This window comes from Coturnix japonica, chromosome 13, assembly GCF_001577835.2.
Source record: "Coturnix japonica isolate 7356 chromosome 13, Coturnix japonica 2.1, whole genome shotgun sequence".
NCBI classification, from domain to species: Eukaryota; Metazoa; Chordata; class Aves; order Galliformes; family Phasianidae; genus Coturnix; species Coturnix japonica.
The window spans coordinates 10,571,831-10,598,465 of NC_029528.1; the positions used below are offsets into that span (position 1 = coordinate 10,571,831).

Here is a 26,635-nt window from a genome sequence, read left to right on the forward strand (position 1 = left end):
ATCTTGCAGAAAAACACATGGCTCCTATTGAACCACCACCACGGCATCAGTTCACAGCTATGAGGCCACTATTCTTTATGAGTGTGCATCGGGGATGTGAATACTTCTAATGAATCGATTACAGAGGAAGAAAATGATGGCAAAACTAGAACCATTGTCTTCCCTGAGGTTTCAGGACATTTGCCTGGGCAGAACTGCTTTGCTTTCAGCCTCTTCACTCCCTGAACCAGGTTTATTTTTGCTGTTTATGTCACTGGTGTTGCAGAATTGCCATTACTGTCCCAGCTGCTGTTGCTTAGTGTGTCCCAAGCTCCTTGCCCTGTTCCATCCATACAGAGGGGGTTCAGGGCAGCCTTCCTACCCCCTCCTGTGGCAGCATGGCTGCTAAGCCTCTTTATAACCAGCACATTCCCCTGCTTGTGGGGCACACCAACCCTTCCTGCCTTCCACTACACCCCAGAAATAGCACTGAGCTCCCGCTGTGCTTGGCTGCAACAGCAACAGGTGCTGCACTGGGTTGTGTGTGGGTGCTTCGTCCCACGGCCTCAGGGCTGTGCCTGGGCTGTTAGCACAAAGCTGGGGCATGATGTGTGTGCCCAGCTTGTCCATGTTCAGAAGAGTGGCCCAAGTCTGCCCTTCTCCACACTGCAAACTCAGAGCTGCACATCCAGCATTGCCCAGGGCAACACCAGCAAAAATAACCCACACATGGGTTATAGAACCAGGGAGCACACAATGAAATCCATCAAGGATCAATGTAATCTGTGCCTGCAGAGAGCTGACAGCTGAAAGCAAGCTTTGGGAAACCACATCTGTGCGGCACCAACACAGGCAATTGCTCACCCACAGCCACAGGACGGAGAGCTGGAGGTTTGTTTAACTGCAGATAGCCATGAATTTGGGGATGAAAGAGTCCGATTCCATCCAAACCATTTCTTTTTCACAAAAATGACATTTGTGGTCACACTTCTACAGAGGATCTCTGCAACGCGGCGACCTTCATTTTGTTGATGCGTTCACTTCACTTCGTTTATGATGATAAAAAAAACCCCGAACAATTCAATTTCCTCTTTGTTTGCTCTGTCCCTGGCTGCACTCACCCAGGCAGTGCTGAGGGTGCTCTCCTTCCTCCCCTCACCTTTCCTTGTTCTTTTAAAATCTGCCCCAAAGGAAGCAGTGTAGGAGGAAGCGGGTTGATGTGGGGTGGGTTGGATGCGCTCTGCTTGGGGCCCTGATGGAGCTGTGGCTTGTTTCTATCAAGAAAGAACCGTCCAAAATGATCTCTCAAAGATGGCAAATATTCACCTAAAGAGAAAAAGAAAACCTTTCCCGCAATGTCTCCAGCCCTCCCATTGCGCTGAGTGGGCAATGAATGAGGATTTACCCATAAACAAAACCCATTGACGTCCCCTCATAGTCAGGCTTAGCAGCAAAACAGTTAATGGTAAATAATCACATTAGAGACTTTTCTACTCAATCAGTTTCGAGTCAGGGCAGTCTGTAGAGAAGCAGCTTTGATAAATCAGCTCTGGTAGCTGCAATGCCCAGAAACATTGAGTGGTTATTTTTTGTGTTTTAATTACCATCATTTCCATTTCAGTACCATCCCATCTTCCTGCTTTTTGTTTCCTGCTGTCAGATCTCAGCCCAATCTGTGCAGATCCACATTTTCATTATGAATTTCACCGACAGCCACAGACAAAAAGAAAAGAAAACAAATAGCCCAGCCCCATCCCTCCCCCAAAACCAGCCCTGGTGCACCAGGACCATGCAGCTGAGGGGTGAACCTTCATCAGATCCCATGGAGACCAAAACGGAGCGGTCTGTGAGTTTTAAGTTCTCCCTTAACAATCCAAATGAAGGTAAATTGTGCACATGAAGTTACTGAATCCAAAGCTTTTATTCACAGGTTTACATTTACAAGCTTCAAGGCTCTCATCTGCTGCAAGAAGTGATGGTGCCAAAGCCTTGAAGGAGCAAACTGGAACGGAGCAAGGAGCAGTCCACAGCCTGGAATGGGCAGAAAGGGATCATTTGATTCCTGGAAGGATTAAAACAGCTCGTAAAGCAGCCCCATTCAGTCTGCAGCATCTGCAGGCAATGACATCGCAGCTCAACAGGGCTCTTTACCAGCAGTTTGAGAAAACAATTGTACATGCTGCTCTTGAGAGGTTTAAGCTGCCATAATTCATGTTCATACCTCTAACCATGAAAGGATGAAGAGAAGGTTTATTGCAGCGATGTGCCACAATAATCTCATTGCGGCTCTTTTCTCGGGATTTGCTTTAAAGCTTCAGGAACTTCGGGGAGTTATTTGGACACATCATGAGATGTCTGGAGGCACTGGAGTTGTGCTCATGGAAAAGAAGGCTCACAATTTATTCAGTCCCAATCCCCCCCCCTAGTGTGACCTCAGAGCTCAGTAAATCAAGACGCAAAGCCTGGAAAATGGGGAGAACACATCCTGTCTGCTTGCTGGATCCATGTGGACCTGCAGTACAGGTACTGCCTAAAGCCCTACTGCTGCCAGACAGAGCACAGCCACAGCCTCCAACATCTTTGTTCATTCAGGCCCTCCAATGTTTTAAATTGGGATGATTAATTGTCTCATCATGAATTCTGTTGGAAATGTGTTATTTTGATTCTTTCAGCGCGCAGGGACCAAAAGCCTCTCCTGGCAATTGCTTCCTAAAAGCTGCGATGTTGTCACTGCCACCCTGCTCCACAGCAGCAGGAGAGAACAGCCGGCAATGGAGAGGTGGAATTAAGGAGCATGCTGCTGTATCACTGATCTGGTGGCTGGGCGCAGCATGAGCCGTTGGGATCACACACTGCCAAGTGGATGGGAGTCTCCAAATTCCCTTATTATCATCCTGTGAATCCCCTGGGAATCACAGCATCCCATTTCATCTGCCTTGTTCTCTCCTCCTAGGTTTCCTTGACCTGTTCTGCTCTGTGCCATAGCAGCTGCAGGACTGGTACCAATGGTTGTTCTGTTCCCCTCTATCCATGTGCCACAGTCCCATCCATCCCCAGGAGGTATTGCAACCTGCCTCACATCGGCAAACTCCCCCCAAGAGCCCCAGCTTCAGTGCACTTCATGCTGTGATTTTCCTCCCCTTGACCTGTCCATTGCATGGCAAACTTCAGCCCCCTCAGCCCAGCACGGTCCCTTTGTCCAGCACAGCTCAATGAATAGCGCAATAAAGGAGAGTGGGAAGAGGAGAGCTTTTCATTCTTTATTGGTAGGAACAATTTGTTCAGTGAGAACAGAGCTCTCACAATCACAATGGTGCTCCAGCTGAGTTTGGCACACGCACTCCCCCAGCACTGAAGGTTCTGCAGAGATGGAGGGGCTGCCGTGTGCTTTCCCCAGCATTTGCTCGCTGTGGGATGGGAGCTGCTCATTGCTGACACTGTACGGACACATAGCAGCCTTTGTCCCTCTCCTGTACCACACGTGCTGCACAAGGAGGTGCAGAACAGCTCCACACTGCTACAGGTCCTGGCTGTTCTGCTTATGGGTTCAGATCTCTGACAACTCCCTCTCTACCAGTTAATGACAAGTGGGCTCATACCATGTTGAGCTGCAGGAGGGTTGGAGCATCAGCAGCCTGGGAGTTCCTTGGAGGAGGCAGGAGGAGGGGGCAGAGCTTGCCCAGTGAGCAGTGGGTGTTTGCATAACATCACTGGGAATAATGGAATGAAGATTTCAGGAGGAAGTGCAGGTGCAATGCTAATAGCAGCTCTTGACTTGGACAACAGAGCAATCTCCCAAAGGAAAAGCACAATAACCCTGGTGTTAAGGCATTTAAAAATAGGCTGAGCACACCACCAGTTAATGTAATACATGGAACGAGCCTGAAGGTCCATAGGCAGATGGATTTGTAATTTGTCTCTTCCATCTCCAACAACTCTTCAAGGAAGCACTCAGCAATCAGCAGGTCACTGCTTTGGGCCACGCTGGAGAATTATCAGAGCAAACGTATCCATTTCTCTTATTGCAAACTGCACACAAGAGGCTTTGTGAGAAAAAGACCTACTGAGATCCCACGCTTGTCCCTAACCTGAAAGCTAATCCCAAGGGCAGTGCTTCCAGTACATAATACGTGGCTGGAGACATCCAGGAATCTTCTGAGGAAATAGGTTTGGGTTGGGAGATGTTTCCATGAAGCAGCCACACAGGTTGGAACAAAGCCTCAGTGGGGATGGGGCAGGGAAGGGAGGGCATGGAGCAGGATGCAGGGCCAGGAGCAGTAGGAGCAGCAGGGCAGAGCCCCACACTCAGGAACACAGCTGCTGCACCAGCATGGAGCATATGGAGAAACTGCATCATCGCAAGGGCATCAATAAATAAATAAATAGAGCTTTGGAAGGGGAAGGGCTCTGCAGGTGGAAGCCTGGCACAGCAGCTCAGGGATGGGGCTCTTGCCTTGGGTCAGTGTTGGCATGTTGTGCCTGGGCCTGTGAGAGGTGCTGAGTGACCAGAAAGCTGCAGCCTACCAGCTGGTCACACCAGTCTGTGTCTGGGTTGCCATCTGTGATGAAGTTGCAAGTTTCCCTATGGTTTTGAACCATTTTTTCTTGCAGTTTCCTGCCTGAGCCTCTGCTGCTCCCTGTGTCTCTGTTCCTTTCTCTGCTGAGCGAGTTCTTAAAATTCCACAAACAGGAGCTAAATGTGCAGCACACTCATTTCAACAGCTACAGCACAGAGCCAGATGCTCTGCATGATTATGGCTCTCGGGTGTTAAAACTTGGCTCCCAAAAGTGGCTGGTCATGTTAGCATGTGACTGCTTGCAAGTAGGATTGCCAGGCTCAAGCCTTTCTCCAGTCCGAAGTCCAGGCTTTGCAGTTCCAGATCTGTTGGGATAACAAGTGAATGAAGGCCAGGTTATGTTTGCACTGCGCAGTGTCAGCCCCATCTGACAGCAGCACTCTGCACTGAGCAGGGTTTTCCCTGTGCAAACCTCCTTCTTGTTGTGTGGGGCTGTCCCATATCCAGTACGTGTAGGGCTAAAGAGAAAAAGAGGTAGACAGAGCAGATACCAGAAGCAGAAATGAGCACAGTATAAACCAAAGGAACCTCTCGTGCTCCTCTTCCCTGCCTTGGTCAGGTTCCTGTTCCACCTGCAGCCTCAGGCAGCATGAGACAGGACCTTGCTGGGGCTCTTCTGGTCCGGTCACTGCATGCAGCCATGTGGTCCTGCTGTGCTTCTGGAAGCTCTTGCCAAGGATGCTGTGCCAGGAAAACCCCACAGTACTTTTGTGGTCATTTGTCCATTCACCTCTTTCAGCTCACGGGGCTCTTTTAGCATCTCCCCAGAGCTGGTTTCCTTTGCAGTGACTCCTGAGTGCCTCTCAGTGCCGATCCCCCATCTGTGCTCTCCAGTGCTTGAAGTGCTGGCAGAGCCTTTCCTGGTCCTCTGAATGCTTCACCAGCTTCTCCTTCAGGTGATGCACGATGGGCTATGGGCTGAGATGAAGACATTTGCCAAAGCAATCACTTCCCAAGCAACCCTGGGCTCAGAGAAGCATGGCTGAGCTCCCACTCCATCTCTTCAGAGCCCTCGTGAGCTCAGAGTGGTGAGGAAGAGAGGTCGGCCTTCAGCTCTCCACCATTCCTGGGCACCCAGGGATCTCTGTGCAAGAGAGAAAGAAAGAAAGGCATCAGGTTTATGCAGATTTTCCTACTAAAAAAGCAGAAGGGTGCTTCTTTGCATGAAATAATTAGAATAGACAGATGCATCTCTGCATGCACAGTTAGGCCTGCTGGCCAGGAGATGAGAATATATTTCCTTCTGGTTTTATATCTGTGAATCTACAAAAAGGAAGGAACAGACCCTTTTCTTGATGGTGGAGATACCAGAATGACTGATGTGTTAGATGGGAAAATGGGAAATGAATCTCGAGATAGAGAAAGGAACAAGTACTAGATATGCCTGTGCTTTTGTTTATTGGAAAGTGATATTTTAATGTGATATTTTAACAAGTACACATTGAAGACTGTGGTCTGTGAGGGTGTAGGGGGGGAAAAACAGCAGTGACAAACAGAATGGATCTGGAGGAAGAAAGAGAAAACATTTCTGTTCCTTGGGAACACGACGCCTCTAAGAAGAACTCTGGGTATCCAAACTGAAGCTGTGCTCCTTGTGCAAATGGGAGCTGAAGTTTCAATGTGAGAGGGTTGCTTTGCAGTAGTATCACTTGCCAGCATCTATGAAGATATATTCATGCTCCATCTGCCCTGCAATGTTGTTTGGGGGATGCACAACCACAAATGTTAGGGTATAGTACTTTAGAAAGCACAGTAACACCCTGAGCAGAAAATCAAGCTCTGGAGAATTTCTTAATGGCAATTTTCTGCTTAGCACCAGAGAAGGAACAAAAGTATTTCACTTTTTATGTTCCCTACTTCTAAAAAAGCTCTGTGAGCTGCAATGATTTCTGCTGGTGCAGTTAGTGCAGTGAAGTGTGAGCTGGGGCTGGCAATCATTAAACACCCAGGTAAGGAGAAACCGATTTGCTAAATCAGCTGGAATTAGATGATTTGGATAATTGCTACCTTTGAGCTTTGCATACAGGCTGCTGGGGGCTATCAGAAACCAATGGTGCCACTGTTGGGAGCCAGAAATCTTGCAAATCACTTTAGAAAATCCCTGAGATTTCCCAGGTGAAATAGCAGCAGTTCCACAACTCCAATGATTTCAGAGGAGGTTCAAGTTGCCTATTAGGAAAATACTCTCAGAAAGAGTGGTTGGGTACCAGCACAGCTGCACAAGGAGGTGGTGGGGTCACCATTCCTGGAGGTGCTCAAGAGCTGTGGAGATGTGGTGCTCAGGGATGTGGTCAGTGGGCACGGTGAGATGGGCTGGGGTTGGACCTGATGATCTTAGAGGTCTTAATGATCCTCTGATTTCCACAGACAACAGCCCCACAGTCACTCAGTGTGGCACCAAGGGCTGCCAGGGAAGAGAACTATACCTAAATATGAAATCACAACGAGGAAAGCAGATATGGTATGAGTTTTTCCAGAGCAGAACTAGTAACTCTGACAGAAGCTTCTCTGCCCTTTTCATCAGCTTGAAGCCGAGGGGCTCTTCTTCGACTATCCTATAGATGGAGCTTGTAAGCTGATCAGGAAACCTGAACCGAGCTGTCGGCTCGGAGGGCAAAGCTCTTCTACAGAGTTCATCTGGAAAGGGAGTTCTCCGAACAAGCTGAGTATCTACATCCAGGAAAGACACCCGTGGAGCAGAGTGAGGTTAGGGCTTTCTGCATTCTGCAGCCACTGTGATTTAAGTGCCTCCTTTCCTCATGGGAAGGACTCTGTGCCTTGCAGCAGGGATAACTGCCCTCCTCCTTAGCCCAGCCCCAGATGTCCTGACTGGATTCTTGCCCAGAATCCAAAAGAGGTCAATGTTTCTTGCTATCTAGATATTTCTATAATTATTACTGTAATTAGCGACTGGTACTCCCAAATCCAAGCCAAGCTGATTAGTTTTGATAGGATGCAGAAGCCTGATGTCCTCTTTCTGCTCCCCCAGTTGGATGAGCTCTGCTTTCAAGCTCAGGTTCCTATGGCAGCAACCAGAGTTTTGTGTCAGGACTGGTAAACTCGGCTGCTTCCAGCCAGTGGTCCCCTTGGTTAAGTTATTAAGGACAAAGAGAGGAGGACAACCTGTGCCTTGTGGGTTCCTACCCAAGCTTAACTCAAGCTGTGGTGAAGATACAGTTCATCTTCACCAACAAAATGACAGTGAAATCAGCAGAATTCATCTCTATTGCTGTATACAGAGCAAAATGTGGTTCAGTTCCATAGTGCCGGGACATGCTGAGCCCCACTACTATTGCTCTGCTTCTGGTCTATATCAGCAGCAACATTCTGAAGCCAAGAGGGTCTAGCTTTCCTTTACAGTGCTGACGTCAGTGGGGTGACCTCAGATTTATGCCAGTGTTGCTGAGAATAGAATTAAACTCCGCTGATTTACACCACTGTAAAACTGATACATACGGGGAACTGGGTTTGCACACACGTCCCTGTCCAGGCACTGACAGAAGACAGGGCTAGCTACCCAAATAACTGCATACCCTGAAGAATCCTTATTTATGGCCTCTGAATGTGTGCACGCACATAGAAGGGAGGTTTGGAAGATGGCAATTAAAATAAACAGCAGATCACTTCTCCTAAACATCTGCCTCATAAAAGCAGAAAATCAGATGTTGCCCTGGAACGCCTGCTATTTGCTGCTCTGGGTAACGCAGAGGGAGCGCAGCGCGCCCGACCTCTTCCAACATTTCCTCTGCCCTGAATTCCTCCAGGTTCACAAGTCAAAACATCACTTTCAAAACAGAAGTCGCCCAAAGAAGCCTTGTGGTCTCTGCTATTGACTGTTGGATGTGCTCACAGATCAGACACCAGGAGAGGGTGAACCACCTGCATCCCACAAAGCAATGGCTGCATGGAGGTGGGCTGCAGGCCAAGTGCATGCAACTTGCAAACTAGCAGCCAGCTGGACATCACTACTTTACATGCTGGAGGTGTTCAAGAAACAATTAGAGACCTGGTTTAGTGGAAAATACTGGTGATGGGTGGATGGTTGGATGAGATGATCTTAGAGGTCTCTGTACTTGACTGCACAAGTCGATGCTCCAGTTGACATATGGTGATGCTACTTATCTTTGTTTCATTGCAGGGCTCTGATGCAGCATCTTCCCACCACAGAGTTCACCCACAACTCCCAGACACAAGTGGCAGCTTTGGGAATACCTGGCAACTGCTCCAAACATTTCATAGTGAATCTGTCAGCTCAGGATTCATTATTACATTATTAGCAGCCAACACAACCAAGCATCAAGACAACTTCCCATTCAGTGTCAGCCTTAAGCACTGATTTAACTTTGCATCTCCACATTTTGATTGTTGTCAGAGTTCTCTCCTTGTCCTGTAAAGCTGGTTGGAGAACACAGATCTCCCACCACAGAGATGGCACTCAAATCTATCAAGGGTTGGGAAGGTCACTGGCTCTTTGACTGATGCCAATGACAGTCTGTCCACTAAAACCCAGACCTGGAGCCTCAGTTATTTAGTGAGAAACTTTAGAAAATGCCCACATCAAACTTCATATTTGAAGGACTCCTTTTTTTTCCTGACAGTTGGTCAATCATTAAAGTAACTCTGGAAAGCAGCCAGAATGTGGAACAGCTAAAAAGCAGCAGGATTTTAAGAGCTGTTATCTTATTTTTCTCTCTTGTTTGCTTGCCCCAGCTTATGTGAGGAGCGTTGTTTGCCTCCTTTTTGATTTTTGGGGCAGTTGGAAGGAGATTATTTGCTTTGCAGTCGCTGAGCAGATTGAAGGCAGTTCCCAACAGAGCAGCAATTCTCTTTGAAACCACTAAGCTGAACTCTGAAACCTTGCAGTCCCCCGGCAGGAACTCCTGCCTGTTGGAGAGCAGGGAGCTCTCTTAGTGCAACACCACCGTGGTCAGGCACTCAGCCCACAATGACCTGGTAATGCTCAGCACCTCGCTGCTGTGTAGGGATGAATGTGTTCCCATTCTGGCCCAGTATAAATTCCATGCATGTGGGATCTCAGTGTGCTAGTGAGGTGCAGAAAGATGGTTTCACAACGGTACAAGAAAAAAAAAACCAACAAAAAAAAACCCACAAAACACATCCTTTTGATATTCTGCAAGCCTGAAGTTATGATAGAGATAAGCGTGCTTTTATAACTAAGGCCATGCATGCCAGATAATGCAGGGAATGCTTTCGTCTTGGTTTGTGGCACACCATAATTTCCTCTGCTTGGTGCAATGCCAACATATACTTGTCCTTAAGCTGGGCTTACACCCAGTTTCCTCTGAGATTTAAACAAATACGGACTTAAATCAAACAAGTTGCAATGAACAGAAAGTCCTTCTCCCCATAGGAACCGAATACTCAAACAGCATTCTCACTCCTCCATCTGCTCTGCACTCAGCGCCTCATTGAAGAAAGGTGCTGGGATTGGACCTCAGCTCCCCTCTCACCCCAAGCCAAGGGCACAGCTCTGGGCAACCAGCTCTCCCTGACCCTGCTTTAGCAGGGGGTTGGACTGCATGATCTCCAGAGGTCCCTGCCAGCCCCAACTATTCTGTGATGCCAGACTCACATAACAAAAAAAGACATACATAAAGACACCACTATCTCTATGTTCCTGCCATCCAGCTGTGAAGCACCACAAAGTCCTAATTTCCCTTCCCTCTGGGTAACACACTGAGCTGGCAGGGCTCTCAAGCACATTATGTGCCATGTTAGTGTGAAGGGTCACTCCAGGGGAAGTTTCCTTAAGGATTCTTGAGGTTCCCAATGAATTACAATATCAAGGACCCTTCACTAAAGTGTCACTCTTGCGTTTAAGTGACAAGGTTCTTGCATCAGGGCCACTAACAAATGAAATAGAAACTCTGCCACTGACTTTACTACTAATTTGTTTTCCCCACTAACTCAGAAGTTCTCTATTCTTCTGCTATGCTGTGAGAAGCAAGCTTTAGTGCAAGCTGCTAAGCTGAGGGAAGAGTTTGACTTTAGAAATCCCCCAGTGTCACGGGACAGATCTCTGGTAACACACCAAGTGCTGTTTTCTATCACATCAGGAAAGCGAAGGCATCCCCCTGTGCTGCCTTATGGCACAGGTGGACACACATGGGAGGGTCCTTCTCAGCTCTATGGGAGCTCTTTTCTCATTCTAAGAATATTATTCCTGGTAATGAGAGACTGAGCCAGACTCGGAACCCAGCGCACAACCAGAAAGTCATATGGAGAGAGAAAGGCATGGGGAAGGAGGTTTGGGTCTGATTCTGATTCTGACAGCACCCAAACCAGCTGTCCTGAGGTCACTCAGAGCACAGAAATCTCTCCTTTTGGAGGAATTTGGCAGTCTGAGCTACGCAGGTTGTTGCGATTGAAGTTCTGCCTCATTGATCCAATAGAGGTCAGTCTGCAGGCCAGAGCCATTCGTGACTGGTTCCCCAATCTCCAATCTCCAGCTGGCTCTCTGCACAGCTCTGACATCTCTGGTGATCTCTGAGCAGTTTATGACTAACGTGACTAATGAGGTAACACAAAGACTAGTTTAGGCTTAGAGACACAGCGGATGCCATTTCACCAACACATAAAATTCTTTACCCAAGTTTGTTCCCTCTCTCCCCTTAGAAGAACACATTACCCAAAACTGAGCATCATTCATCACTTTCATAACTTGAGATTGGGATGTAGCAGAGGAAAGGGCCCATGAGAGGTGACTGTGGGGGAAAGTTTCTCCCCAGGGGTTCAGAAGTGCCCATTGCATTGCACGGCTCTGGGTTTGGTATGAGTGCCCAGTGTGGCACAGACACAAAGCAGCAGTTCCTAGATGTGATTTTGGTGATGCACTTTAAAGCACCCCTACTGGGGAAGGAAGGAGGAAGTCACTCTGTTGACATTCTCCTGCCACATGATTGCGCAAACCACGAAGGGATGTGGGCTGATGGCTGAAATGAGCTGGGGGCAGCTCAGGGACTGCCCAGATCAGGTCTGTTCAACTCAAGCTGTTTTTTGGCCATACCAAAGGTGTGAAATAGAAGTTTCCCTCATGTACGAGAATCAAAGTAAAAAGAAAGAGGTGAGATGTTAATGTTTCGGTGGGGAAGGAAGCACCCTCTGTGCTCAGGAGTGACTGCGAGGCTCGGAAAGGTCAGGGGTTCTTTTTTAGAGTCTGAAGTTGTGAAGACATTTGACCGGGTGACATGTGGCTGCTGCCAATGGGACGGAGCTGCAGGGCTCTGCAGGGAGCGGGCATCAAGGAAAGGGGACAGCAAATGAAAGGATAAGGAAGAAAGAGAAATAACAAGGCTTAGGGGTTTTCTTAAGGTGGGCGTTGGGGGACTCACACGGCATCCGAGTGCCTGGGGAGAAGGCATTTACGTAACTGTAAGTGATTCAGCACGGAGAGAGGCAGCCAGCCCCTTCCCTCCGTGTCAGCAGCAGCACTAAGAGTGCGTAAATAACACAAAGGGAACACAAACAGCATCATGTCCGTCACAGCTGTCCCACAGGGGATACGTGGCTCTGCAGATGGTGAAGGTGGGATCAGCCCTGAGCAGCCACATGCATCCCCAACCTGCACAGGTACAGCACAGAGCAGCTCTGCTTCGAGCTGCCGTACACAGCACCAGACACCTCAGCTCTCTTTTCCCTCCTCACGATATGCAACGTAGTAAAAAGTAGCACTATTTTTTCACCACAAGAAGAGAAACCTTAGAGCAAACAGGTGCGCTGCAGCCTGTGCGTGCTGGGGTCACACAAACACCTCCCAGTGGCAATCAATCACGGTTATCTGTTGGTGTCTGGAGGAAGTCCAGCAGCTCTCTCATCCCGTCACATCGGTGAGGAACACGTGAGAAGTACATGAGCAGGGCGAGGGACGGAGTGCGAGCTGTCCTTTATTTCTCTCTTGTGCAACAGATCTCCAGTAGCTTTCTCAAAAGCATCTCAAAATTGCTTTGGGAAATCACTCACATCCATTCCTCATGTGAGTAGATGCAGCTCAATGAGATGTCAGATTCTTTTTCCCTCATCCAGCTCAACCACATCGAAGGGCAGAGCACAGAGGTCTGTGCCAAGGCTGATAAACACTCCCAGGCTGAACCCGTGCAGAAAACACTGGGTCCCAACATGGCTGGGCTCACACTATATGTTGCTTTCCTCCAGCTGCAAGATGCCAGATGTGACCAGCGGCATCACAGCAGGAACAGCACAGTCCTGCAATGGGCTGGCAAACAGCATGAAGGCCATGCTCAGGAATCCAGGGGTGGAGATGGTTGGCATCTGTCATCGAGATATGAAAAGCCTTCCCTGTGAGGCAGAGCTCGGCTTGTTGGTGACCTGATGGTTCCAATGACCTGCTGCTCTTGATGGATGTGCCCATCCCTCCAGTGCCCATCATCCAGTATCAGCAACTGTCTTGTTTCCATCTGCATTTCCAGCCATCAAGCCTGAGAGCTCTGAATCTCCTGATTTCCAACACACTTCCCACTGGCACACAACCCAACAACAAGACCCATCCTTGTCTCCGTGCAGGGAGATGGAAGTGAAACAACCTCTGAGGAAGTTAATGAAGACAGAGGAAAAGCCAAGCAAAACCTCGCCAGGAACAGGCAGAAATGGCAAGGGCAGAATGCTAAAGGGACACCAGGTTCTATTTTCAGTGGTTTGTTTATTGTAATTTCCCTCCTCTTTAGGAAGGGCCAAATCTCACCTCACAGCACCATGACCCCGCAGCAAATGCAGGCTGTGCTGTGAAGCCCAGCTGTAACCCGAGAGCCCATTTAAAAATGGCTGGTCCCAAGACTTCTGCAGGAATGACAGCCCTGGTATTTATTTACGAGGGTTCAGGCAGCTCAGCTACAGAACTCTGATGGTCTGATATGGAAGGGCTTTCAGGTTTACTGTATTTTAAATAGGTTGCATAGCTATGACAGCGCTGAAGTGATGAAATCTGAAGGCCTCCAGTTTCCTATTGGAGACTCACCAGCAGCTGCATGAGGCTGCTGTGTTCCTCTACACTTCTCCCTGAGTTATGAGGGCTCTCTGCAAAGGCAGGAGGAAAGAGTGGGGTTCATGAGCACAGGAGTTTCATTGGCTGAAATGGCCGATGAAGAACCAGTGATGTGCAAAGAAAGGGTGGCTTCTCTGGGACACCTACAGCTCGATGTTGCTCTGTAGTTCATGAAATAACACTGGTGTGATATCAGTGCAAACAGGATTCCCATGAAGTTCATGTAAGACTGAGAAGTTTAGGACAGGATTCACGATACCTGTTGTAGATCAAGTGAGAATTAAATGTTTGCTTTTAAGATGACCTAATAGGTCTAGTTTCTATTAATTGTTTGCTGGTAACAACCAGTAATTGGAACTTCTGGCTGAAATCAGCGGGGATTTCCTCGGACCATTACTTGGATCTGGCATTGCCAGTGCTATAATTAGCATGTGTACAGAGAAGCACCCATTAGCATCTGCAGACTCCTCTGTCCCCATCTGAATCAATGTCTGTGATGTAATTGCCTCCTCGGCGCTGGCTTCTGTATCACCCACGGAGGGAGGGAGGAATGCAGCATCCTTGGATGAATCACCAAACATGAAAGGGAAGGAGGAAAGTTCTCTGCAAACATCACCTTTTTGGTAATCAGCTGAAGGAAGGAAATGGGAGGAAACATTAACAAGTACTCGGGGTTAATGAAAATGGCATGTTTTTGAGGGGGATGCAGTCACTTTTAGGTGGGGCACAGTCACACAAAACTCTTTGATGTATGTAACAGCTAATGACTTTCTACAGCCCCTCTGGTGATGGCTGCCCCCCTGGTGAGCGGGGCTGCATCCTATTCTTCAGGGATCTTGTCCTGGCCTCAGCCTGCTTCAGATGTGATAGAAAGCAGCGTATCTTCTCTTCAAACACCCTTGCAGAGGAATTGCCCTTCCAGGGCAGGTTCCATTTCAAGGCTTGGCGATGTTCAGTGAATCACTGCGGTTCAGCCTCTAATCTGGTGCCTGTCTCGCAGATGTTTGCCATTTCAGAACACGGTGATATTTTCAGCTATTTCTTCCTGCAACTCAACAAGCACCTCACATAAAAGCTTTTGTGCTTCAAAGAGGATTGAGGTCTTGGGGCATTACGCACAAAACCCGAACAAACATCTCAGCACAGCTGCCTCGTGTTTCAGTAACACAGACTGCTTCTCAAGGATGGCAGTGGACGCTGGAGGCTGGAGACCTGCAGGTGTGACATCCTTTGAGCAAGGTGCAGCCTCAGGGCTCCCTGCGCACCCACCTGAACTGCTAAAGGCAAAGCTATCTCAGCAGACTGAGGCTGAAATGGCATGGCTGTAGCAATGCAAACCCATTTGCCATGCTGACAAGTGTGTCCAATGGATACACCGGGAGAGATAAGCTATGGTACCCCGTCCTTCCCTAACCACAGCTGCTGGCTGGCACACTGCGCATCATGGAGATGCTCTAAAATGACAAACAAAAAGCAACAATGAGAAGCAGAACTCTGGGAGTGATGCTGTTACAGAGCCCAGGTAGCATCCCCAGTGCTATTCTGATGCCTACAGCTCTCCTCCAGGGAAACCCAGTTGTCCCCACCTGCGTCTCCCATACAACACCACAGCCATCACCGTGCTGGGCAGCAGGCGGCTGTCCCAGTCTGTTTCTGTACCTGGCAGACATGCTCATTACTCACAGTGATCGTGCCTTGGCAGGCAGCAGAGCAACTTCTGAGGAGGAAGCGAGCTCACTGCTCACGTTAGAGGAAACCACTGCCCTGCAAACGGCTGCAGCTCGGGAAGGAACATGGGGACCAAGAGGAAGTCATGAATGGTTTGTTTTATATAAACCTGACTCGAGCCAAGGACTGAGAGGGGACTTTCCAAACGCACAGCCTTGACTTTGAGTCTTCTACAAGGAAGAGGAAGATGCTTCAGGAAAGAACCACAAAGCTCAAGGGCCCCTTGCAGAAGGGGATGGATGGAAAACAAGTGAAATTAAGATTAGAATCACAGAATCACAGAATCACTGAGGTTGGAAAAGACCCCTAACCATCCATCTATCACCAATACTGCCCACTGAACATTATCTATCAGTGCCACATCTCCACAGTGCTTGAACACCTCCAGGGATGGTGACACTGGCAGCCCATGACAGTGCCTGATCACTCTTTTGGAGACGTTTTTCCTAATATCCAACCTTAAAGGTTAAGGAAGACACTGTAACTCTGGAAATGGATTACAGGCTGTCCTCGTCTGTTGCCCAGCACTGGTGTTCTCTGGACTCCTCTATCCCTCCATCTACAGATGAAGGGATCCGAAGAGAAAACACATTTAAACTGCTTTTTTTAGTGCCATCTTATCATTCTTTCAGCACTCATGGACATCAGAAGTTAAAAACAAAACAAACAAAAAAACAACACAAAAATCCACAAGACTAATGTCATCCAGAGAACAAGCAGGTACTATATAAGCACATCTGCCCTGTTTCCAAACCAAGATGCTGCTCTCCCCACTTATTCTATTCTATTCTCTCCACTGCAAATTGCATTCAAAATGCAATGTATTTGGCAGGGACTTTTTCCTCAGTTCTTTGAGCTTTGCTTCTTTAGAGGATGCCCAGAAGCATTTTGACCTTTCCACAATCACACCTGAGCTCTGGAGCTGGGAAGCCCCACTTGCTGCAGGGCAGAGCCTCTGGGTTCACTCATCACCACTGCTCCCAGGAGACACAAGGCAGGGCAGTGCCTACACTCAGTAATTTCACATGAAGGTTGTCTGTATGCATGCTTGTTTGAAACCAAACAGAGGATTTTGTGAGCTGTGATAATATGCCACTGTGGTGACTCACATGAAAGTCACTGCAGTAAAAATGAGATCGAGGTCCTGAATGCAACTGTGCTATTTGGTTATCTCTCTATCATGTGCACCCACATCCGCACCAACACTTGCACAGCTTGTCCCAGGGCTCTGGTGGGGCCAGATAACCCAGGGTCAGCTTTGGGCCACCTTTTCTCACATTGAAGGGTGCTGTGCTGTCAACAATCAAACCAGCTGCTTATAGAGCATCTCAGGTTTGCAGTAGGACTTTCCTTCCATGACAAAATCGCTGGCTTTCCTTCTCATTCCAGCAGTAAAGGAGCCATGTTGTTGCTGCAGTGAGCCTGCTGAGGGGTTTGGTTAGCAGGGAGAACTCATCTCTTTTTGTTTCTTCATCACTATTTTACTCTCTCTTTGGCCTACATTTCATTTTGCCTCTGTTCTTTGGCTGCCTCCATCCCCCTGAAAGTCCTTCTCTTTCTCTCTAGTTTTCTTCACTAACTTCTATATATTTATAAATCTGTTGGCAGGGAGATGGAAGCCTCCTTGCAGACACAGGCCCTTGGTAAGCTGCAGTTATTCAAATCCATGCTTAGGTTGGCTTTTCCAAACAATTTTATCACTATGTTTCATCTTTCAAGATGAAAAATTGATCCCCCCAAATCACTCTCATTGTACATCCTTCCCACCCAGCAGCACTGTACTAAACTCTTGAGCCCAGCTTGTCTCTACAAAGAGCCCAGACTCACATGGAGGTTCAGTATCACTGCAGTATCTTGGTCACAATGTGATGTAACCATGACCTACAGGCAACGCTGATATGGATTTATCTCAGCATCATTCTCACACACAACCAACCACTGAGCAGACAGCTTCCTGCTGGAGCACCAGAAGCAGCAGAGCTTTGCAGCCTTAGTGGGACACCAACCTAGCCCATAGTGTCAGTGGATTCCTATGGGCAGGGCTGGGACCTCCATCCAACACATCCGTCATGGCGGGCACCTTCTGCTCCGATGCAACCTGGCTGAGGCAGGTAGAGCAGCATGGATTTGGCCCAAATACAGTAAGATAAGAAATGCTTTCAGCAGCGTTGTTTTTGCTTGAGCTGATGGTTGCAAAATGTCAGAATCTCAAGCAGAGGGCCATCCCCACCCAAGGATGAACAAACATTTCTTTCAGCCAGAAAGAGAAAAGATTAAGGAGGGATTTTTCACACTCACATACACTTAAGAGGAAAAAATATTTACATGAAAGAGAAAGGACTTGGCAGGGGTTTTGCAGAGGCTCTGTTGCTGTTTATGTGTTTCTTAGGACAGGGTTGATGCTGTGGAGCTCAATGGTGGAGCCTGAGCCCCCCCCAGCTGCCCAGCAGGGTGTGAGTGTGGCTGCGGGCAGTGCAGGCTGCAAGAAAGCCATGTGGCATGGACACAGGTTGCTCTGATAGCCACTGCTGTGGTTTCCTAATGCCATTCCTTTGGCATCGCAATGGACCAGAACCAGGCAGGGTTGAGGGAGCCTCAGTGCAAGTCTTGAAGCGGGTACTGGGCTTTGGGCACCTCTAAGGACCAAGGTCAAGGAGGGACATAGGGAGAGCTGCTCTCCAGTCTGAAGGACCTGCTGGAAAGGAATGATGGATGGCAGATGGGGTTCCCACATCTCCAGGATCCCTGCAGCCAGCAATGGCACTTGTTCCCAGCTGGGACCCTCCAGCCCTCGAAATCACAAAGTTACAAAACCATAAACTACTGTAATTAGTGCATCCGCTGTGTTTTGTAAGTGCTCAGCATGGTCCTTTCACATCCAAGCTGCACAGTGAATCCTGCTGCTGTTTTGGAAAGGAGAAGCCTTGAAACACTCAGGATACACATTGGCCTTTGCTGCCAATGCTTTCATTGTGGTTTGAGTGGCATAAGGAATGCAAATGGTGTGTCACTGCCACATGCTGGGCTGGGATCTTGTTTAACACAAGCCATGGTCTTCCTTTACCCCTCCTGAAGCAGTAAGAGCAGCAGCACAACAGGGCTGCATATCTGGTAACAGAAGGGGCTGGGATATTCGTCCAAACACCCTCCAAAAGATTTTCCAGCCCTGAAGGGAGATAAAGCAACTTGGGACAGACAGAAAAGATTAATCACACTGTGCTGCTGTCCCCCAGCTCCAGGTGTTTCAAACCCATACATTCAAGCCCAGCCCAGCCAGGTTAGGAGAGAGCCAAGGCAAGACCCCACTCAGCACACAGCAGCACAGCACTGGGCTCTGCAGAGCCCTGCATGACTTTCCTGGGTTACACTTTCCCATCCCTACAGATATTTGTTTCCTCCCGCTCCCAGGGAACGCAGCCACAAAGGATTAAAGCTCAGCTGTCCCCAGCCCTTCTCCATCCCCACCATGCAGGAGGCACACATGACTGCCGCTGTTTGGTGTCCAAACAGGCAGAGCAGCAGGTGAGTTCCTAAAAACCCTAATTCCTATAAGCCCTGGAGATGGAAAGCAGAGAAGGCCTTTAACAGGGGGTGCTGAGCACCTGCAGCATCCTCAGTGCTTCCAGGGAAAGCGAGCTCGATGTGCAGCATAAATGAATGGAGCTCAGCCACTCTGTATGCTCTGGGCTCCTCAGGGGCTGGGTTAGTTTCCAACAAGCCCTGAAGATTTACTCACTTGGAGAATATGTGGGAGATACAGCCAGCAGGACAGCTTGAAGCAAGGACACTTGACTACAGGCATACCATAAATACTCTTTATTTAAACACAATGTCAACCATTGGGACCTGCAATAAATACTTTAACTTTTGAACATACATGTCTTCATCTAGCTAGCACAACAAAACACCTTTACATTTCCTTGTTTATGTACAGATCTATATATCACTGTATATAGATAATCAAGGTATATACACACATATACATACATATATCTAAATATATATGCACCTGTGCAAAAATGGCCTTACCAAGGACAGTAAACAAGAAAGTATTTCCCAACCCATTCTTGCTGGCACTGGTAATATTGCACTGAAAAGATTCCTGCCATTGATAGGGTGAGAAAACAGGAGAAAAACTCAAACTGTATGCAGGGAGAAGCAGCAAAACCACTTTTTTTTTCATGATAAAGAATATATGTAGGGGTCAGGGTTACGTCCAGCTCCTACAGACAGATCTCACCACACTTAGCAGGAAAGAGAACCTTCTTCCAAGCTGTGTGTAAACTCAGTTCCAGTGTGCACATGGGATGCACTATCACAACTACAGGAGCTGTGCTCCCAGTTGAGCTGCCGCACTTTGTTCTGTGGCTATGCCCCAGCTCCAGCATAAGGAGCACAAGGAACATCTTTCAGCGGGCACAGTGCTGCTGCCCTGCTCCATAATATCATGAGCAGTACCTACAAGTTCCCTTGAGTGTCCCTGCAGCTGTCACTGGAGGAATGTCTGTGTAAGGGTGTAGCTACCCCAGCTGCCAAATGACTGTGTGCTCACAGCCTGGGCTGTGTGTCCATTGCAAGATGTTCTCTTTAAACCCAAGAAGAAAGGTTAGGGCTAATGCTTTCAAAACATGGCACACGGCTCTTGAAAGTCAGCAAACACGGTGGCTCAGCTGAGGAACAGGATGCTCCTGGGGCTGGATGTTCCTGCATAGGTGGCTGGAGTTACAGCCCCCTCGGCTCCCCATTTGCACCCTCCCTGCCCAGGGACACAGCCATGGCTAGTCAGAGAACATCTGTTCCCCTGCTGTTGTGATGGGATGGCACTTAGTGTTTGCTGATGGAGAGCAGAGAAGGGAATGTGCAAGGCAGGATGTCCTCCCTCCTGCCAGAGGAATGAACATGCTCATAAACTCATCTTCTTGGGAAACGGGCTCATCGTACCAGGGAATACAAACACTTGGATGCAGGGGGCTGGCAAAGAGAGGGGAAGAAGCATTTCCTCCAGGCAGAGTGGTGTTTGGGGCTGCTGGCAGCAGGGCTGTAATATCAGAAGGGCAAGAGATGCTGGGAGAGCTTGCAGCCTGCAGTGTGCTTCCAGCCAGCCCCGTCAATGCTCTCCCTCTGCTGTAAAAGCACGTCCCTTATAGTAAATAAATACAAAAACAAACCTTTAGAAAAGCACAGCAGCTGTGACGTGGCAGAGCTGAAGAGCACGCTGTGTGCTGCTTGGAGACACGAGACTCTCCAATCTGTGCTGAGCCCTGGCTTGCTGTCAGGTATTCAGGAGGGTTTGGTAACTTCAGTTTCTGCCCTCCTCCCTGCTGTACCCACTGCTCAGTGTCGTTCTTAATGAGGACTTCAAAGGAGAGGCCGTGGGGTCTGGATCAGCCCCCAGCACCCACACGACAAAGATACACAGAGGGAACACTGTGTATCGGTAACACCCAGACAAACACATTGGCACTGGTGGGGATCTGCTGCCCCACAGCTCCCCAGAGCTGCAGTGAGTGAGGTTGGGTTTCAAGGCCTGGGCTTCCCAGAAAGCAGAAATGATCCCAACCGGCAAAGCACTGACATAAGGCAGCAGCTCGTGACACTCTGCCTGTTTTAGGGGATGGAGCTACAGCCACCGCAATAACAAAGGGACCAGCAGTGAGAACAGCACTTCATGACAGCACAAAAGCTGCAATTGTGCCCTTCATCTCAACAAAGGCATTAAAAACAGTAACAACCTCCCTGGCTAAAGTGACTGAAAGCATGAAGGTAGAGGCGCACCGAGCTCCAGCTCACACCCACCCTTCAGGCACCATCCCACCCTTGCTCTGTGCACATCGTGGCCTCTGTGCAAAGCACAAACCCACAGCACAGAAAGCAGCCCGTCAGCCTGCAATAAGAACCCGGCATTTCATCACAGTGCTCGTCCTCTAATGAAGTTACTGCTGTGTTTTATCAGATGTACTTAACCCGAGTCAGCCCTCTGCTAGTGTTAATCCTGAAATGTGCCTGCTGGGTTCCTCCTGACCTTAATATCACTGTTGCAGCTATAGTGTCCTGACTTAATGCTCCATTTCTGAATCCCTAGCATACATCTATAAATTCTTTTCATTACAATGTATTTCAATAGGCAAAGGGATTCCTTTATTCAGCTTTTTCTTTTCCAGCCATGAAACCAGAAGGGGTTATTCAAGTTTGACTTCACTGGTGCCACACATTTATTACTCCGGTATTTATCTCTTTTAGTTCCAGCTGCTTCCAGAACTGAGCAGTATCTCACCAGTTTTACCAGTGGTGCCTTAGAGGAAAGAAATCAGCTCTTCAACACTCAGACATGGTTGAGCTTGAGGTTTCCTAACACAGCACCTAAGCATTGAGCTGCAGAGGTCATCAGACAGACAGACATCCCCTGTCCCTTCCACATCTCTGTGCTCTGCACACTGCAGCAGTCCTGCAGTCACCCATTGCTCATCTGCTCCTGCTGCATACAGCACCAACATCTGAAGTACGAGTGCAGCCAGCCAAGCAAGAAGAGCAATTATTTGGACAATAAAACCCTCATCCACAACACGTGCTATTGAAATGCAAATAATAACAAAAATGAATACAGCGACTGAGATGCGGATGCTGGATTTCTCCACCAGGAGCTATCACCATGGGATACCCCCTCACCTTGCTCTCCTGCTAACACCAGCCTACGCAGGATTAATGGCACAGAAGAAATCAATCGCTTCAACCAAGAGGCTAATTTTCACTTCTTGCTTTGTAATAATCATGACCTATACTGAGCTGAAATGCATCTCCAACATGGTGCATCTCTAACCTACATGGGGCACCGACACCAGCCCCGCAGCGCAGGGCCCCCTGCCTTTCAGCCCTTTACAGTAGGAAACTGAGAGCACCTGACCCCACACCAGGTCTCTCCAGCCTGGTCAGCCTGTTAATGTTTATCTGAGGAGCAAATGTTTTTCCAACCTGGCCTCCTGCTCCCCACAGCCACACACCACCCTGCGCCATCACACCCCTCTCGTTTGTTCACACTGTAATGTAAAAGCTGAACCTGATGACTTCGGGAGTGCTCGGACACTGCTGACAGCTCCAAGGAAGGTGCAGGTGGGCACGGGCAGCAAAGCTGGCAGTGACACAGAGCTCTGCTGCACACATTCCCTGCCACTCTGTAGCATGCACCAAGCTGGAGAGGCTGCAAGCAGAGCAGAGCCAGCATCCAACATAGGGTTAGGAAAGGGCTAAGGGGCTGCCTGACCTCCCAAACCGGATTGGGATACCTGGGGGAAGGCAGAAGGGAGCACGAGGATTTCTAAACCCTTCCCCACAAAACCGGGTGGGGCTTTACCATGAGGAACGCCAAGGGCTCAAGAATGAGTTTGCAGCCACCCTGCACCTTGCAGCACCTTATGAGCCGATCCCATCCAGCGTTCCCTGGGCGCACCCTCGGGGGCTGCAGGAACAGTGGGCAGAACAGCCCAGGTCTTTGCGAGCCTCCTATTAACGGTGCCAACCCTGGGGAGAAGAGCTCCCACGGGGCGCGGGGCCGTCCCTCCCCCATCTTTCCCACGTGCTTCTATAGACACCGCACTTTCACATCCTCCTCGGCTCCCCTCTTTCAAACTGCAGCTGAGGAAGAAAGCGAAGGGGGGGAGCTCCATTTCAGCCCCGCGATCGCTGCTTTCTTCCAGCGGGGTCTCCGAGCAGCGCCGAGCAGCACAGCCACCCTGTCCGTCCGTCCGTCCGTCCGTCCGTCCCCACCTGCCCGCTCGCGTCTGCCACCGTGACAGCCCATGCGCCCGCCGCCAAGTGCTGCGGGAACGCAATGCAAAGCCCGCTGCAAGGGGAAAAAACCCTTCACAAACAAACCGACAGACCAACCCAGAGCCGTCCCGCGGCCAGGGCTGCGCTGCCGGACTGTCAGCCCTCAGCGACAGAAAATAAAACCTTCCCTGCCCACCTCTACGGGCTGAGAGCCGAATTTAAACTGGGCGGCTACAAGAGCTTTGGCTGCGGTCTCGATAAAAGGACGGGCTGCGACTGCAGCAGCGTATCGCCCAGCTTCCCATTATCACGTTCCTGAGTCCCACACCCACTGTATCACATTCTGGGCAAAGACTCCGTTTATTTCTATCCTTATTTCAGCGGACAGTCCTATAGCACTTGGCAAAAGACGCATTCGTGGTTGTCGTGGGTTTGTTTTTTTTTTGTTTTGTTTTGTTCTGTTTTTCCGGGCGTTGTTTAAACTTTCCCACTGACAGCAACAGGATCAGACGCAGCCGACAGAGCTCTAAGCATCCCTAAAGGGGGGGATATGGGGGCAGGTGCTGCACAGCTCGGGGAGCACAGCGCTCCCGCAGCAGCCGCCAGCACCGAGCTCATGAGGTAGTTCAACATCGGCCACAGCCAGGAAGTTCTTCCTGGGACGAGCTTTCTGCACAGCCTTAAAATACCATCCCCCAGCACTCCTCACCCCCCCGGCTCAAGGGACCTAAGGTCGTGCACTTAAATTCATAACCTCTGCAAGCAGCCAGCCCACCCAAGCCACCCAGGGCAGCCTTCCACCTGTTTGCAGGAGGTTTGCTGAGTTTTAGGTTCCTTGCAGCCATTGAGGTTTAGGTGTGCTTTAGGTGAGGATCGTTATTATTACTGGGTTTTTGTTTTTCCTTAGAGGAAGGCTCATCGTTAGGAGCAGTGTGCCACGCCAGAGCCCATCGCATCTCAGAGCTACCCACTAGGCACAGTACCTTTGCAGTGCAAAAAGTCCTCAGGGTGAGGGAAGGAGCCCTCTTCGCAGAGCAGCTCGCAGGCTTTCTCTGGTGCCAGGGGGTAGCCGTTCTCCTCCTCGTTGTAGTCACTCCTGCCGTTGCTGTTTGAGTAGCCATTAGCGTACATCTTCAGAGCAGACCTGCGGAGGCACAGGAGCTCCTGGAAGGCGTACCTGAAGTCTGGGCTCCGGCAGTAGATCAGGGGATTGAAGGCAGAGTTGACATAGCCCAGCCAGTTCAAGAGAATGTACACGTACTTGGGGATGATGTCGTCCTGGATGACGTGCACGATGTTGACGATGAAGAAGGGCAGCCAGCACAGCGTGAAGGTGCCCATGATGATGCCCAAGGTCTTCAAAGCTTTGTGCTCCTTCAGGAAGAACTTGGAGGAACGGCGGTGCCCGGTTTTCCCGTTCTGGTCCTGTTCCTTGTTCTGGATGTGAAACCTGCCCTCACTCCGGTCTATCTTCTGCAGTTGCTTCTTGGCCACCTGGAAGACCCTGGCGTACACAAATACCATGACCACAAGCGGTAGGTAGAAAGAGATGATGGAGGAGGCAATGGCATAGGCTTGGTTGGTGAAGAAGTCACAGCACGTGTCCTTCTCATAGCAGAGGATGGCCTCATCACGGTCTGCCCGGTACCAGTGCATCTGGATGGGCAGGAAGGAGGTGAGGGCCGAGATGGCCCACACCATCAGGATGACCACACGTGCCTTGCTCTTGGTCAGCAGGCTCTGGTACTTGAATGGGGAGGTGATGGCAAAGTATCGATCCACAGCGATGACACACAGGGTCTCGATGCTGGCGGTGACACAAAGCACATCCAGAGAGGTCCAGAACTCACACCAAAAGTTCCCAAACTTCCACATCTCCATGATGATGTGGCAGGCACCGAAGGGCACCACACCCAGTCCCATCACCAGGTCTGCACACGCCAGCGAGGTGATGAAGTAGTTGGTGACCGTCTGCAGGCGCTGGAAGCGGGCGATGGCGGTGATCACCAGCACGTTGCCGAAGACGATGACCAGCACGATGAGCGACATGAGGATCCCCATGCCCACCACCCACACGTCCCGCGACACCGTGGGGTCTGCTGCGCTCTGGTTGGCACTGACGTTGCCGCCGGGCAGCTCGGTGCCCTCCACCCCCATGTCCCCCCAGCCGGATCCCCGGGCAGGCTGCGGGGGCTGCTCTCAGCGTTCCGATGTCGTGGCGTTTCGCCGGGCTCCGCGCATAGGGAACAGCAGGTGCGGGCTGTGAGCGGTGGCTCCCGCCGTGCGGGGCTGTACGAGCTGCGCTCCGCTCCAGATCGCCCCGCTCCTCACCCGACCCAACTCGTCCCGCAGCGTCTCACCCGCCCGACTGTCCCCAGCCCGTTCGGCGCCGCCGAGCTTATAGCAACACCCGCCGTGACATCAGCCCGACACGGCCAATGGCAGCCGGCGCCGCGCCTTGCGCGCACCTCGCACCCCCCCGTGTGCCCCCCGGCCCGGCAGCCGCCCCACGCGTGTTCCAGCTCCACGCTACAGCCTGAGAACGGAGGCGTCCGTCTCCCTCCCCACGCTGCGGTCCCGCTGCCCCCCGACACCCCGACACGGGGTTATGTGACTTCTGCGCTGCTCCCTGCCACCAAAGCGAACAAATATCCTAAATAAGGGCTGAGGGATCCTACAAACTTCAGTGTCACGAGAGATAACGTTCTGGCTGGAACGCCATGTCTGCGCATTGCTGTGCACGGAAGGGTCCCATCTCCTCGTGCTGCCGTCCCGCAGGTGGCACCGTATGTGAGCGGGGGCTGCCCGCAGCCTCTCAGCCAGCGCTATCAATACAGGAGCCGCCTGCACGCAGGGGGAGCTTTGTGGTTTAACACCGAGGGGTGAGCGAGGTGCTGGAATCAGGAAACACGATGAAGTTGCAGTTGCAGCAGCTCGTGCTTCTGGCTCAGGGGCTGTAACGGGTGGCTTTGGAATGCTTGTGAAGCAGCCAAGAGTGCAGGGGAGCACTAATGACCTTAGTTAATTACCAGGACTTTTCAGTGCCCACCATTGAGTTAAAGGGATCCACGCAATCCATGCAACGTATGGCTGCAGCCAGCTGGTGGAAGGCTGTAACATCACACTGGCTTTGCACCAGGTGAGGATCTGTTCCATCCTTGAATACAGGCTTAACACCTGCAGGCTCCTGTGCACTGAGGTTCCTGCACGGTGCATGCACCTCATGGGGAGAACACAGCAGAAAACTGCTAGGAAAATGCAGGTGGATCAGATGTAATGTTGGGGGAGAAGAGCAGGAGGGAAAAGTGATGAGTGTGGGAACTACATGTTGTGCTCAGCTCACTGTCCAATGCTCTATTTGAAGACCTGGTCAGAAAACTCTGCCAAATGATCAAGGTAAGTCTATGGTAGTAACTGGCAAGTTTGCTTCCTGTAAGGCTAACATCAGGAAATGCTCTGACACTAAATCACAACTTTCAGGAAGTATCAGGTTCCTTGTTCCAATAGACATTTCATGCTTATCCTTGCAAGAAGTGCTGTCTTGAAAGGAGGAGAGGCAGCTTTGGGA

General features: G+C 50.0%; 1 protein-coding gene across 1 annotated transcript; it reads right to left on the reverse strand.

The window, feature by feature from the left end:
• Positions 1-1,881: 1,881 nt before the first annotated feature.
• Positions 1,882-25,446, reverse strand: ADRB2 (adrenoceptor beta 2). Its single transcript, XM_015876329.2, has 2 exons — positions 24,051-25,446; positions 1,882-5,640 (listed from the first exon to the last, which is right to left on the reverse strand). The coding sequence occupies exons 1-2, from the start codon at positions 25,222-25,224 to the stop codon at positions 5,606-5,608; spliced, it is 1,209 nt and encodes a 402-aa protein (XP_015731815.1). The 5' UTR covers positions 25,225-25,446; the 3' UTR covers positions 1,882-5,605.
• Positions 25,447-26,635: the final 1,189 nt, after the last annotated feature.